This window comes from Cryptomeria japonica, chromosome 11 (assembly GCF_030272615.1).
Source record: "Cryptomeria japonica chromosome 11, Sugi_1.0, whole genome shotgun sequence".
Taxonomy (NCBI): Eukaryota; Viridiplantae; Streptophyta; class Pinopsida; order Cupressales; family Cupressaceae; genus Cryptomeria; species Cryptomeria japonica.
The window spans coordinates 506968884-506983753 of record NC_081415.1 but is presented as its reverse complement, the minus strand read 5'-3'; the positions used below and the strand labels follow the sequence as shown (position 1 = coordinate 506983753).

Genomic DNA, 14870 nt, shown 5'->3' with positions numbered 1-14870 from the left:
ATCAAGCGATACTACCGATGTCTAATTTAGGTAGACATTGAAGTTGTAAATACCGCCACAATATGTTATGACTGTGGTTCGCTTTAGATCTGCATTTCCTGTAGCATAACTCCAGCTATCTCCTTTCTCGGTCAATTATCTGCCTCTTCTTTTCAGCGTGATTTGTGTTGTCTGTTGTAGATGATTTCTTTTTGTAGCGTCGTAAATTGTACGCACTTGCTAGGGCAGTACAATTTCACACCTAGTTTAGCACCCGCCTTGGCACATTTTGCATTGCATTTCCCCTTTAGCACTTAATTAATTAAATTAATTAGGTCTAAGGTTCTATTTTATCATCTCCCATATCATAAAGTTGGGCCCTTTTCATTAAAGTGTGCCCCTTTCATTTTATTCCTCCAATACATCATTTAATCAAAAACCCTAATTAGGTCTTATTTTGAACTTGGGGGCTTGATTTCGGGGGTCAAAACATCTTGAAATCACCTGTAACTTCGGGATTCTCTCTAAAATCATCATATCCGACGGCCATGAAAATTTGGTGAAAAGTTGTCGGGACCATGGCGCCCGGAGTGCACATGGTCCCGGACATTTTTCCTGAAATTTTAGGAGCGCGATCCAATCATAAAATAAAGCTTAACCCCAAGAAATTGGCGGGAGATTCAATCTCTAGGTCGGCCAAAAGTTGGAATTAAGACCTAGGGTTTCATACATAAGAGCTCTCTTTCTTCATTGGAAAGGATCCGAATTTTGTTTTGAGGAACCTCATATGCAGCGAAAGAGCAGATCTTTGACGACTTCAACAACATTCAACATCCCTCTATCAAGCATTTATCAATTCCATTCATCCATTTAGGGCTTGGAAGACATTGAAGAACAATAGGAGATTACCGACTGAAGATTGGCTTGTACCCCTCCCTTGGGGGTTGGGTATGATTTCATGTTGTTTTCATGTCTTTGTATAAGCTTCAATATATCATTTATTCATGCTTTAGATCACTTTGCATCTTGGTTTAGAGCATTTACATCATCATTTACAAGCAATTAGGGTTTACTTTCTAGGTTGCTCTAGTTTGCTTACTTGCATTTTAGATCTTGCACACACACAAGGTCTGCACACACATTACTTTTACAATACAACTTGGCTATTCGTGGAGGTGGAAATCACCAAAGCGGGGGTTTGACTAAGGCAAAACCCTATATAGCCGCCCACCATACCTTTTCAGATATAAGTGCAGGTTTCGGATTCGGACGATGCCGCAAGTTGCAGATCCGACGGAAGCAGACTGAGACGGGACAACACACCAAATTTCAAAGCAAAAGACCAGAACAGGGGCGTGGGGCGCCCTGGTCCCTGGGACAGGGGCGCTGGGCGCCCTGGTCCTTCTGTCAGACAGCAACTTTCAGCAACTTTCTGACAGCTTTTCAGGTTGCAAAAACAACAGTTTCAGGAGCAGAATCAGGACAGTGGCGCCCGCGCCCCCGTCCCGAACATTTTTACTCAGATTTTAACACCGGGTACGCATTTACATTCTTGTCTTGTCCTTGTGTTTACAGCTTTCCATTGTTGAAGTTCAATTCTGCAATCTTGTTGTTAGTTCATACTTGCACTCTAGGGCTAGTAGTTGAACTTGCATCATTTTATCTTTCAATTACAACAAAGGAATAGAAATCCTAATAGGTAGCCCGTGGCTCTCTCTTCCACAAAAAGAAGTAGCCAATTGTGTGATACCTCTAGGCTCCTTCGTATTCCACAAATGTGTGATTGAAAGTGAGATTAGGGCATGTTTGCTTAGTGTCACTTTTTCCCCCACACACTTTTTAATAATAAGCTCTTTATCTTCTTAGAGGTTAGATAGAAAGGGAAGGAAAAACAGAGTAGAGGATTTTTCATAGGTATTTTTGAGTTTCTTTTCATATTGAATCATATAATGACTTCCAAAGAACGATGAATAAAAATATGTTATTCTGAGCTTTTAGAGTTGTTTTTGGGAAGCTTGGTATCACTCATCCAAGGGGGCCCACTTGGTGAGTGTTCCTGTGCATTTGTTAAGATTAGTTTTCTTTCCTTAGTTGTAGTTGACGTTCTTGCATTGATTGTTCCTGCAGCCACTGGAAACAGATCCACTGACTGTTCCTGCGGCCAAACCAAAACAAAGTAATTTCTGTTTATCGGCGTTGAATTTACCTAGTATTGCTTTTATGAATTTATGCAGAAGTTTTCTTGTAGCCTTTCTATAGTTTCAATTCTTGCTTATCTTTTCCGCATAATGTTAGTTGCTGCAGTAATGTAGAATAGCTGTCGCAGGAACTTAGTGCATATATAGTGCAGACCCATTTCAAGTATTACGTCCCTGTGTTGACAATCAAATTAACACTAGCTATGGAAATAGTGACTTTACCAAATGAATGTCCAAACTTCGAGTTGAGACTTTAACTAGAGTTATTATTCTTATTGTTGGGTTGAACAGTGCTTACAAAGTTTGTAAGAAGAGTTTTATATGAACAATATTTTGCTGTGGTTTTTGTCCCGCAAGGGTTTCCACATAAATTGTGTGTGTGTCTTGTGTTCGTTATTGCTAGCTCTTGCATGTGTGTTATTGTTGTTCATGTTTTAATCCTAAACCCTATGTTATAAAGTATCATCAGGGTACCAAATGTTGTATGATATCCTCGATAGGTAATTATAAAGGTTTTGGGATGTTTACATTGAATTAAGATCATTATGGGTGGAAGGTCAAGTTAAAAATGGATGACCTTGTTGGAAGTTCCTCAGTATAGTTTTATTATATTGTGAGCCTAGTTAAGTATTTTCCTACCTATTATCAGATTTTAAAAACTGAAGGGAATCGTTAATGAAACCTTGGTTATAGGAACCTTTATGTAGGTCCTATGAGCGAACTTATGAGGAGAACTACATGTGACTTTGATGTTGTTCGAAAGCGGATACGTGGGTAGTCCTTTGGCAAAAGATGCCCTTGTCACCTCAAGTCCACAAGAGGAGTGTTTAGGGGGTCAGAACTCCAAGGTTTGGTGTTGTTTTTAACTCGTTAGACCATCTCTATTCAATAGGCTTTAGTATGAGGCTAAAATGGGGTATTGCATGGTTATGAATGAGCTAAGGAAACTTGATAACTTGTATTTATTACATAAGGTGCTTTGGAATAGTAAGTTGAATGAAGTGAATGGATTTGATTACTTTATAGTCAATATTTCTTTATGTGCACCTATTGAGTAGAGGTCATCTTGTGTTGGATCAAAGTGACTTTTATGTGTTTGTGAAATTCAACACCAAACCTATAGGACTATTTGTAGTCTCCTAAATTAGTCGATTGTGATATACTTACCTAGGTCCACTGAATTGGAACATGTGAACCTTGTTATGCAAGTTTTGGGCTAGAGATGACCCAAGTGTGAACCTTTGAGATATTTGAGCAATGACAGGAAATCACTGAACCATGCCAATGATTGATGCTTGAGCTAGTGCAAGGGATTAGCCTACATTCACTTGGTTTACAGAGGTGAAGGTTGCCAAGGGCTACCTTGGTTATGATACAAGAACGGTTGCACAATGGGCAATGGTGATTGAAGCTAATTGTTGTATCAGGAGGGGGGAATGGTGATCGAAGCTAATTGTTGTATCAGGAAGGTTAGAAGGCAATCGGCTATAGTGCAAGGATGATTGATGCCAAGTGCTACTCGGGTTGTGAAGAAGATAGCTAACAATATCACTAAGGTCACAAGGTGGTATATGTTAGAAGCTACTTCTTGGGTGGACAAAGTTGTCGCTAGTGGCCTATAGGTGATTGAATTTTGAAGCCATCGAGATAGGTTGGCTCACTACTTTTGGAGTTTTCACTTGTGCCTATATGACCCTTGGGATTGAGGGTGGACCCTTGGTGTAGTATGGGATACATCAAATCCTCTTCCTAGTTGTTCAATGTGTTCTTGACCTTGTTGGGTTGGGGATGGACCCTCGGTGTGGTATGTGATGGATTGAATCTTATTTCCTGTTGACCAATGCATACTTGACCTCGATGCTTGCCATCATCCCGGTTGGTGCAAAAAACTAGAAGAAAGATGGGACTCATGGTGTAGTGCGCAATGCATTGACATTCCTTTTCTATCTGGGATGTATTAAAGGGATAGGGGTTAGTCACTCATTGTGTATGTGTGAGTCTCTCATTGTTTATATGCTAGTAATTGATTGTGTATATGGCCTCAGGTTTTGTGCACATTGTTATTGATGCCCTTGTCAGAAATGGTATCAAGTAGCATTCGTTGCTTGATTCTCATCACAAATGGTGGTGGATTAGGAAAATGATAGGACCCATGGTGTAGTATGGAATGTATCGACATTCTTTTTTCAAGTGAGATCTGTTTATGGGATTATGTGATTGTGAACCAAGTAGTGGAATGATGTATTCAGTAGATTGCATCCATTTCCATTTTACTTGTTCTTTATGTGAACATGTGATGTGTTGTGTGGATCATTCACATTGGATATATGTGACATATGCTTGATCTAACCATTGTTGTACTTGTGATGTGCATATATGCTAGTCACCATTGTACTTGTGATGTGCATATGAACTAGTCACTATTGTATTGGTGTGTATGAGTATGTCGATGTTGTACTTGTGAGTCTGTCAATGTTGTACTTGTGATGTGTATGAGCTAGTCACCTTATGTATATGTGACGTATGCTCGAGACAATCATTGTGTTTGAACATAGGATTATGAAATGCTATGACCCTTATATGATCTTGTGTTTGTCTACTAAAGATTGGTATGTTATGCAACCAACACTTAACTGAAATGTGATGTTATTATTCTAGTGTAACTAAACTAATATAAAGGCATAAGTTTAATGAATAGTCATGATTTAAAGGTGAGATTAGAGATCTCATACAAGCGGAGAGAATAAACTCCCTCTAAAATTGTTGTATGGACTATGAAGCCTCCGATTTCCCAAAGGAGATAAGTAGGCAGGGTCATCATGAATAAATCCTCAAGGTTTAGGTATGAGTCTATGGATGATCCCAGCACTTGAGAGGTTACCACCTTTGAGTGTAAGGATAAGTGGTGGCGTAGAGTTGTCACCACCATAGTGATTGGAGAAATTATGAAGTCAACACTCCTAAACTAGAATCAAGATGCTTGGTTGTTTAAGTTGGTAGTTATTATGAATTGAATTAAAAAAAATTGGAGTGACCAAGGGGCAGATTTTACAAAATTCACCCTTTCAATGTTTTGGGGCCAACAGTTGTCTATGTTTTTGAGACTCGAGTACACTACTTTTCCACACTGTTCACATTCCTACAATTCCAAACAAAGTGGCAAGACAAAAGCACTGTCTTTTGCTTCCAGATCAAGTTTGCAAAGCTCTTGATCACTCATTTATTTAATTTCTCACTTTTTGGGATCATAGTGTTTTACTTTGAATGGGAACATGAAAAGTACTATTCTGCAACCTCTTGACCATTTTATTATCATTTTTAATCTTTCCTTCATATACACATGATAGAAATTAGTTTCTTTGATTTTGGGAAATTCAATGACCAAAATTGATGTAATATCCATTGTTTGGAAGTGAAACTCCATTTTGAAGCCTTAGGGTTTTATGAGGAGCTTCTGTTTTGTCTTTTGATTGATGAAATAATTGAACAAAAACCCTCACAATGGTGCTGTATAACTGCTATGATGATAACAGTTATCAAACCCTGGGAAAATCAGTCATAAAAATGAGAAAAGTATCTCTTGGAAGGTCTCCAATGTGTTCACTGTTATATGTTGATCTCTTGTTTGAAAGCTTGCTGAAATGAAACCCTAGGCAGGTTTGAAGAGATATAATATTTGAATGTTCAATGAAATGATGACTAACAATCGTCTTCAAAACCCTAGGTTCTGCTCCAACACTTGAAAATCTGAATTTTGTTGATGTGAAACCCTCCTCAAGGCAGAAAAGCAAACACCCTTTTTGAAAATCAATTAGAACTGCTGAAACAATGAAGTCCCGTTGAAAAGTGTACTGCTAATCCTAAAGTTTGTGGACCTTTTGAAATGATGGAGAAAGATGAAGATAGTTTATGAACAAAAATAAGCTATTTTTGGTGCGCTCTTCCTCTGAATCATGTGCTTATATATAGCACTACTGTGCCTTTGTATTTTTATCACAAGCTAAGCTTCACTTCTTGCACGTGTGTATATATGCATAAACTTCAAATCTTGAAAACACAGGTGGTCTTTATACTGGCACACACTAGCAAACAGGTAAACATTCTAGTTTTTGCAAACAATGTCAATCTTCAGAATGATCTGCACCACTGTATAGGAGATCATTTATTTTGTATTTTAAAAAACTTGTTCTCCCACTATGAGGAGCATGCCTCTCTTCAAAGATTGCAACCTATCGTTTTGAAAATAATTTTTGCTTTCAGAATGATGTGTGCTGCAACATGTGCACTTTTGGGTGGTTGCAAATGATGTGAGTCTTGATGTAGGCACATGCTTCACTACTATGACTTAGTGAAAATCTTGTCAACCTTCAATGTGGTGCACGCCTTATACTATGACAATCTTATGTTTGTGCGCCTTGTCTTTGAGACAATTTTTTTACTTGAACTTTATGTATTTGTTCATACAAGCACACATTCTCTAATGAGCTGACAAATTTCTTCACCAATGTGAAGTTTTGCTATTTCTCCATTTTAAAACTCTGATCTTTGCCTTGCCAGCTGCAATGGAAAGCTCATGTTGTTGGCCTTGCAAAGAGATTGACTAGACACGACAAAAACAACATAGACGGCCATGGCAAATTTTGAAACATAACTCATGATTGGAGAAACAAGAAGGTTTTAACTGAAAAAAGCATGATTCAATACAATTATTTTTTGATGGGTACAATAAAACCTATTTTCTTTTGAATTTCCCTTGCTTATGCTTCCATTGCAGAGAGCTTAACATTTGGGTATAGGATGTTGCTTGATTTATTACTACATATGTCACATTAGCATTAGATTTCTGGCAAGTCCCTATACATTGACAAATTTTGTGTCTTAGGGTAAACACTCATAATCTGGGGCTTGAGACCAGGTTCCCAACTATGTGAAATATGTAATTGCTGTTAGAAGTTTGGAGAGATCTTTATTAATGAGTTAACCCAAATTAATCCTGGATGGGTAGGGACTTTCTCAGTGAGATCAACTGTTTTCGCAAACTCTCCGATAAGGTTTCCAATTGTCCAAAAATTTCAAGTGCACATAATTCTGATGTAATCCAAATAATTTAATCCATGTAGGGGATTTTATCATCATTACCTTATCTTGATCAAAATTTTTGTTTATGGCAATAAACCAGTGTTCCACGGGCGTTGGGGACGGGGGGACGGGGGGGACGTGTTTCCGGGACGGGGGGACCAAGGGCCTAAAATTGGGGACGGCGGGGGGACGGCGGCGGGGGGGGTGGCGGGGTGGTGGTGCTCATATACTTGTACATATACATATAGTACTTGAAAAACTAGTTTTGAAAAGATGTATGACAGTATTACAGTGTAAGAATTACATTTGAAATGAGACTATAGGAAATTTGAAATACTAAATCTAAATACCAAGATTTCTAAGTTGTGTTGTTATATGGAGCCTAATCAAACTCGGAGGTTAGATTTTCCCTACTTCTATCGGCGCGGTTTCCCCCTATATTTTTCAACGGAGGTTTGGGGGCAGCGCCCCCAAGTTGGGGTCAAGGGGCATCGCCCCTTGCGGGGTCAAGGGGCAGCGCCCCTTGCGCGTTCCCTGTCGCGATACAGGGCGGGGTCGAGGGGCAGCGCCCCGCGAGGCCAAAAATACTTTTATTATTTTCTAAAGGCGTCGGGTGTTATTTTTCTATTGGCCCACGTCCAATTAGAGTTACCCCTTAACCCTCCAAAAACTTAAAAACTCACTTTTTTATTAAATTTTAATTTTAAACATTGCATATAAGTGGGGGCGACAGGAGACGTCTGGGCGTCTCCCCATCCTTGGAGAGACGTCTGCACGTCTCTTGAAGGACGGGGAGACACCCAAACGTCTCCCAAGGAGACATGGAGGCGTCTCCATGTCTCTTTGGGAGACGCCCAAACGTCTCCCAAGGAGACGTCTCCACGTCTCCACGTCTCCCTGGGAGATGCGGGGACGCGGGGACGTCTCCGCGTCCCGGCGGCGTTTGGGTGGCGGTGGCGGGACGGCGGGGGACGTCGCGTCCCCGTCCCCCCGTCCCCGAGACGTTTCTGACGGGGGGACACGCCCAAAAAGGGGGGGGACGCGTCCCCGTGGTTCACTGCAATAAACATTATCCTACATTCTTAATAAACCAAGTACCCCTTTAGTAATCTCCATCTCTACTCTCCAAACTCTCAAAAATGGCAATGAAGAAGCCTTTTGTATGCAATCTTTTCCAATTCTTTTTCCCCATCGTTTCACTGAATGGGTTTTTAAGGGTAATATTTACTTTGTCACATTGTAAATATTTCATAGCTTTATGAGGCACATTTACATTTTAGTCACATTTGCAGAGGATACCAGGCCCAGAAGAGTGAAGTTTTCATCTTTGGACACTATTCACACTTTTGCTGATGAATCTGTTCCTTGTCGATGCATCACTGTTGGAAAATCAATGCCACAGAGAACTGGTAAGTATTCTCATTTTCTTTTTGATTTGTTTTATGTTCTATGAAAAAATGAATACTGTAAACTCGGTACATTTCTCATACATTGCTGGATGATTGCATACTATAGCAGTAAACAATTTTTAACAAGTACAACGATTATGTGCTGTATTTGTAATCCTTTGTTCTTATTTTTTGTTTATTATTCATTGTTCTTTGACCATTTTGTTGTTTAATAGTATCTATATTATTACCAATTTACCAGACTGATCATGTCACATAAACATATTTGTTATTTTTAGAACAAACTAATTTGACATGATCAATCTTCTCAATATGTTCAGAGCTTAATGATGTGTTTTGTACCTAGAATGAGATGTGGAGTTAAGAGTTTTACTTTATTGTTTTAACTTCTGTATGAGATGATTACTGTAGTTTCTCTGAAATTGATATTCAATTTACTGAAGTTTGTGCACCATGCACATTATTAGAGGTGGAGAATCCAAAAACATCCGAATATAGGTATTTCAAGAAACTGAAGACATTCAGTGATCAAAAGCTAACTTGCTTACAGAGCTCAAAATCAGAAAATGAACACCAGGGATTAGTAGCATACAAGCATTTTTCAGGTGAGTTTACCTATGGTTTATCATCTGTTGAACCAATTTGATTATATCATACCCCGTTTGACTGGTCACTAATTAACAAAGATTGAGTTTCAATGAGAAAGTTGCGCTTTGCCATAAATGAATTGGGTCTGCCTCTTTAGATTCATAGTAGGAATTATTTTAATTTTTAACTCTTCAGAGACTTGATAAACTTAGATTCCTATGTTTGCAGAAGTCATGAATGGAAACATAACTGACAGTTGCGACAGAACTAAGGAATCAATCCACAATCAGACATGCCTCTCACCTTTCCTAGAAGAGCAGTCTTTGGATGTTAGAGCAAGAAATAGTATGTTCTGAATTTTCATTTTGCAAATTGCTTGAATATTATATTGTGTAAGTTCAAACATCTTTTTTTCTTCTCAATTGCATTGTTTAGTGGGGATAACCTTTCAAAATTGCAATAACTTTTTCTTACGTGCAATTATGTGGAGATGAGAACTCTGTTGTTGTAGAAGATTAAAATGAGTTGTCAGAAGAATGTGACATTTGTATTTGGAAGTCCACTGAGTTGAAATCTTTTTGGCAGGTTAAATTATTACTAGTCTAACAGTTATTGTATTTATGATATTACCTACATTATTTCTCATATACATCTAGTGGGCAAAAAATATTACGGAGCAATCCAAGATGAAATTCTTGTGCACCATAATGATTGCGCAGATTATGGCTATCCATCAATTGAGTGCCAGCTTTTGAAATCATCAATTATGACTACGAAAACAACTGTTTTGTTGTCTGCAATATTGCTGCCCATCACTTGATTGATGTTGCTTGACTAACCACCATTAGAATGATGTGACAAGATCCATGGTTGTAAATAGCATGTGAATGATTCATGAACATGAGGCAAAGGGAAGAATCACATGAAAGAGAAATCAATTAGAGAACCATGAGATCAAGTTAACCAAGTTTGAGTTCCCATCAAAATGGTCAATTTGGTGAAAATCATTGAACAGGTTGGAAAAAGCTAGATTTCCCAAGCAATTGAAGGAAACCTGAGGTGATTGGAAGCGAACATTTTACCATAACAGACATTGCAAAAGGTGAAAATACTGACATTATGGCCATGCTAGTTCAGATGAAGGATGCCAATCAAACGTGATAAGAACCTGTAGGAATAAAAATCCTCGAGGCACTGCTGAAATAGGCACGGGAGGTGGTTGATTTTCTAGTAATCTTAATTATGATGTTTTTAGCATTTGATGAGACATTACCGACCATACCTTTATTAAAATCTGTAATATCCCCACTTAGGGATATCGTATATTTCTAATTGATTTAACTCCGTGGGACACCAGTGATTAAATCTTATTTCAAATCAGATCTACTGCCGTAGATAATATACTTAACAACATATACAGAAATTAATGATAAGCCCTTGAAAAAATGATCAATCGACATAGCAGTTTGCTATAACTGGTTAATCGTCTTATTACTGTGAAGAATTATACTTATAGCCAATTCAGTTTGCTATAACTTTCAAGAACAACAGCAGTAATATTGTTATCAGAGATATGGCATATCTACAACTGTTGAAACTAAGTAGCTTCGGTAAGATAAATGATTGAATGAGAGACTTCATTTATCTGTCATTCAATCATCTACCTTATCGATGTAACTACAAGCTAATGGTAGACTTCATGATTGAGTGAATAAACTTGTTATAATCATCTTTATATGCATTTCATATTCCAAGCATCGGATTGCACATTTCGACACTTGGACATCATTACAAATCTGTCATCGATCGTGCTATGACCATATTTCTTATGCTGTGGTGTGATTATAATTAAGCAGATTGGATTTATGTTATTTATCATAATTATCATATGATAACACCGATTGATGTTATCATATGATAACTATGATAGTTATCGTATTAAACTTGCTCTTGCTTTAATACTGATCTGCTATTGATCTACATTATAATTGTATTGCACTTGCATCATACCGATTTGTTATCGGTTATCATAATAATAAAATAGCATTCGAAACATACCGATTTGTTATCGGTTAATATAACAATTAAATAGCATTTGATTTGAACTGATAGTTATCGGTAAACACCTTAATGAATCGACGCTTGTGAACGTCAAGAGACATGCCCGGTCAAGGCATGCCTTGATCGTTGGGCATCACACACACACACACACATATATATATATATATGCCGTGAGGAATGCTGCAGATATCATCGAAATCAATAAATGTTATCTACAACAATCTGCAATATAAGAAGGAACAGTCAATACAAACAGTAAAAGACTAAATATATTCCTTAAGCATTGAAGTAATTCACTAAGAAAGTAAAAGAATATCTAAAATCTTACAACTTCAGATTTTGAACATAAATTTGAATTACATTTACAACAACAATTAGAATTACAGTTTTTAGGCTCCAAGAGAGCCATTAAATCTTTAGACAAATAGGTGTTTGGAGGAGTGGCTCAAACAACAAATCAGTGAATCCCAAATACAATCCTTGTGTGAGACTTTTGAGATTGTTTTAGGTGTTTTCGTCCACTAACCAGCTATGGAAATTAGGGGGTTTTCGTTCTCCAATCTCCAATGATTGACCAATTGGATGACTGTGTGAGAATAATAATTTGTTATTATATCTTTAATGGTCAATATTGTAATATTATTGTAATCTTAGTTAGATTAGCTAGTTTTTTTTTTCTGTTGTCTGTGATCGATTGTTTCTTCTAGGAACATTGTATCCGTAATTGCTATATGTACATATCATTATTTCAGTGATAATCAAGCAATTACCATTTAATTAACAGACCGATCTATTCGAGTGAAATTAATGGATAAACAAGCATGCGTTCTCTTGATCCTTGTCTTGATTAATATGCAAATTTCAAATTCTTTCCTTTCCCTATGAAATATACCCACACACAAGTCACCATTTTAAAAAAGTGATCAGGTTATTACATAATATCCATAGCCCAATAATCTGGGTGCCCAATTTAAACAGTTACATTTCCCTATGTTGATTCCCCTAAACCCATGGAATGAAAAATAGGCTGATGAGTAATTCAGAATCTTATGGGAAAAGGGGACATGATAGTCCTCCCTCCTCAAGATTGCATGCCCTTAAGTGTAATGTCCCCTGTTTAATCACAATTAATCTTATTTCAATATGACTTGGATTAGTTAAAATAAGATATTGGTTCAGCAAAATAATCAAACGTGTATCATTCCATATTCTATTGATTTGATTATTGATAAGTAAATTGTCATTAATTAATTTTAAAAGATTAACTTCAACAATTATAACCTTTAACCCTTGCATCACTCCAGTCTAAGAGGAAGAGAATGACTATGTTGCCAAGCGCTTTGATACCAATTTCAATTGGCTTCCCTCAAAGTTTACAGATCTGAGCCCTTACCCCATTTTGGACCCTGTCCTCAAGGTTCTTGGGTCTTTGATCCCCACCCTCTCTTGGGAAACAACCTATTGACTGGATTTAGACTGCCCCTCTTGGAAACAAGTCCATCGCCTCTCCTTAGTTTTTGATTAAGCAAAAACAGGCTTTGAGGGGACCCGAAACCCCTTACATCAAATATTTAAAGATAAAGCATTATAGAATCATAAGAGAACCTAGGACTAATAAACAAGACTGGCTGCAAACCAAGAGCAAAAAAACCCAGCAGCCATCGAAAGACCAGCAAAAGGCCAGCGAGATGCTGGCAAAAACAGCGACACAAACCTCCTACTTAAAAATGTCGAAAGCCTGGGAGGCCTCCTTCTCAAGCAGCAGCATAGCCTTGGCAGCTTCCTTAAGGTCCAACAGGTCTTGTGGAAGAGACTCTTCCACCGGTTTAGTGCTTTGCCTTGTTCTCCTAGTGGTGCGAGGAGTCATCTTCGGGCTCGAGGCCCCAACATCATTTTACAGATCGGCAACATTCTTTTCATTATGAATACTCTCCAACTTGGAAACAAAAGCATTCATGTTGACCGCAAAAACTTTCATCATAGCAGCACTATTCTCCATAATTTTCTTCATACCTTCCTCAATTTGCATCATCTTCTGGCTGATCTCGTTGTTCTTTTGATCATTTCTGCTCTTTAACAGTTCCACTGCCTCACCATTCTTTAAAATCTCTAACATCATATTTTTCTCCCCCACAGTCCAAGTAGCATACTCATCGGTATCCTGAGCCGCCCTCTTATTTTTCGCCATCTGCCTATCTTTGTGCTGCTCAAGTTCCCCCTCTTCAATTTTGGCATTTGTGGCTCTAAGTTTTAAGTTCAAAATCTTAATTTCATGGAAAGTCCACTATTGAAACGGTAAAGATCAACCGAGGAGCTCCTTGCAGTGCCCAAAATGTCAATCAGGGTTTCCGGCTTCTCCTGTAAGTCCTTTGAGTCTAAATCCATCGGCTCAGAATCCTGTTCTTCATACTCATTCGGAGATAACTTACCCTCCTCCTCAGGATCAGACATGTGATCCATGGAATTATCCCCTGATCTAGGAGGTGAACTGACATTCGCCTCCTCCTTAGAGTTGGACTCCCCATGGTCATCACTTGGTTCATACTCCTTATCATCTCCCGAGTTATTTTGAATTTTCTTAGCCCTGACCTTACAGTACTCATAAATCAAGAGGATAAGGCCTTGATGGGCAAGAGGGCTATCTTTAGGATCTTTAATGAAATCCGCCACATTATCATTTAGAGAACAGGCGAGATAATACGGGACATAAATCTTATGCCATGGCGAAAATGGTTTAAAAGGACAAAATGATAACTGTAGATTTTTGAAAACCTACCATCGATAATGACATACTCCATAATTGGCCTAAGCATTTCCCTCCAAAAAATTTTAATTTGAAGAGGGGTAAAGTAAGATTTGTTTGACTTTACCAGATTATTCCTCTCCACATCAGATTTAGGGAAGGTCTTCACGGCACTGTTAGATAGCTTCCGATCCCTAAAGAACTTCACTCCTTCCATGGACATACCCGTCACCTCCGCAATTAACTCCTCATCCAATTTGAAAGTTTGGCCGAACAGGGTGACTTTCTTCTTAGACCATCCCTTAACAAAGGCTTTGGAGGCATGATCCTTCTTTCCGTGCAGCTTCGCCATGAAACTAGCCACTTTCCCTTCTCCAGCCTCCTCCAGATTTTCTTTTCCTTCTTCCAAGCCTGGCAACGCGGGGGTTCAATCCTGTTGATATTGCCTCCCATGGTGATGACCAACCCAAAGATATCAATCACAATCACAAACTGAAAACCTTGACAGTGTAAACAGGGGAAATGAACATTAAGAGATTCGGCGGATAAAACAACCCAGAAAGCGTGCAAAAAGAGCCAGATCATCTTGCGTAGAAGTTTCCCCCTATCGGAATAATAATTTCCATTCCTGCTCTCGCTAAGTGTAATCATTATTAGATAGGGAAGAATTGGTACCATTAATTCGATCAAAGAATAAGTGCCCCTTCACCTCAAAAGGTAATGATCCTTCATTTTGCCATGAAAAAGAGAAAATAGAGCTAACTCCAAAGTTAGCAAAGAAGTTTGCACACCTATTGGCTTCTCTAAAAACAT

At 38.3% G+C, this 14870-nt stretch overlaps 1 protein-coding gene across 1 annotated transcript in view; it reads left to right on the top strand.

The window, feature by feature from the left end:
• Nucleotides 1–8514: 8514 nt before the first annotated feature.
• The window catches only part of LOC131068284 (uncharacterized), a 50132-nt gene continuing 43776 nt past the window's right edge, over nucleotides 8515–14870 (top strand). The window contains exons 1-3 of the mRNA XM_058003453.2: nucleotides 8515–8665; nucleotides 9109–9270; nucleotides 9482–9598. Coding sequence (XP_057859436.1) covers nucleotides 8515–8665; nucleotides 9109–9270; nucleotides 9482–9598 — 430 coding nt within the window. The remainder of the gene's footprint in view (nucleotides 8666–9108; nucleotides 9271–9481; nucleotides 9599–14870) is intronic.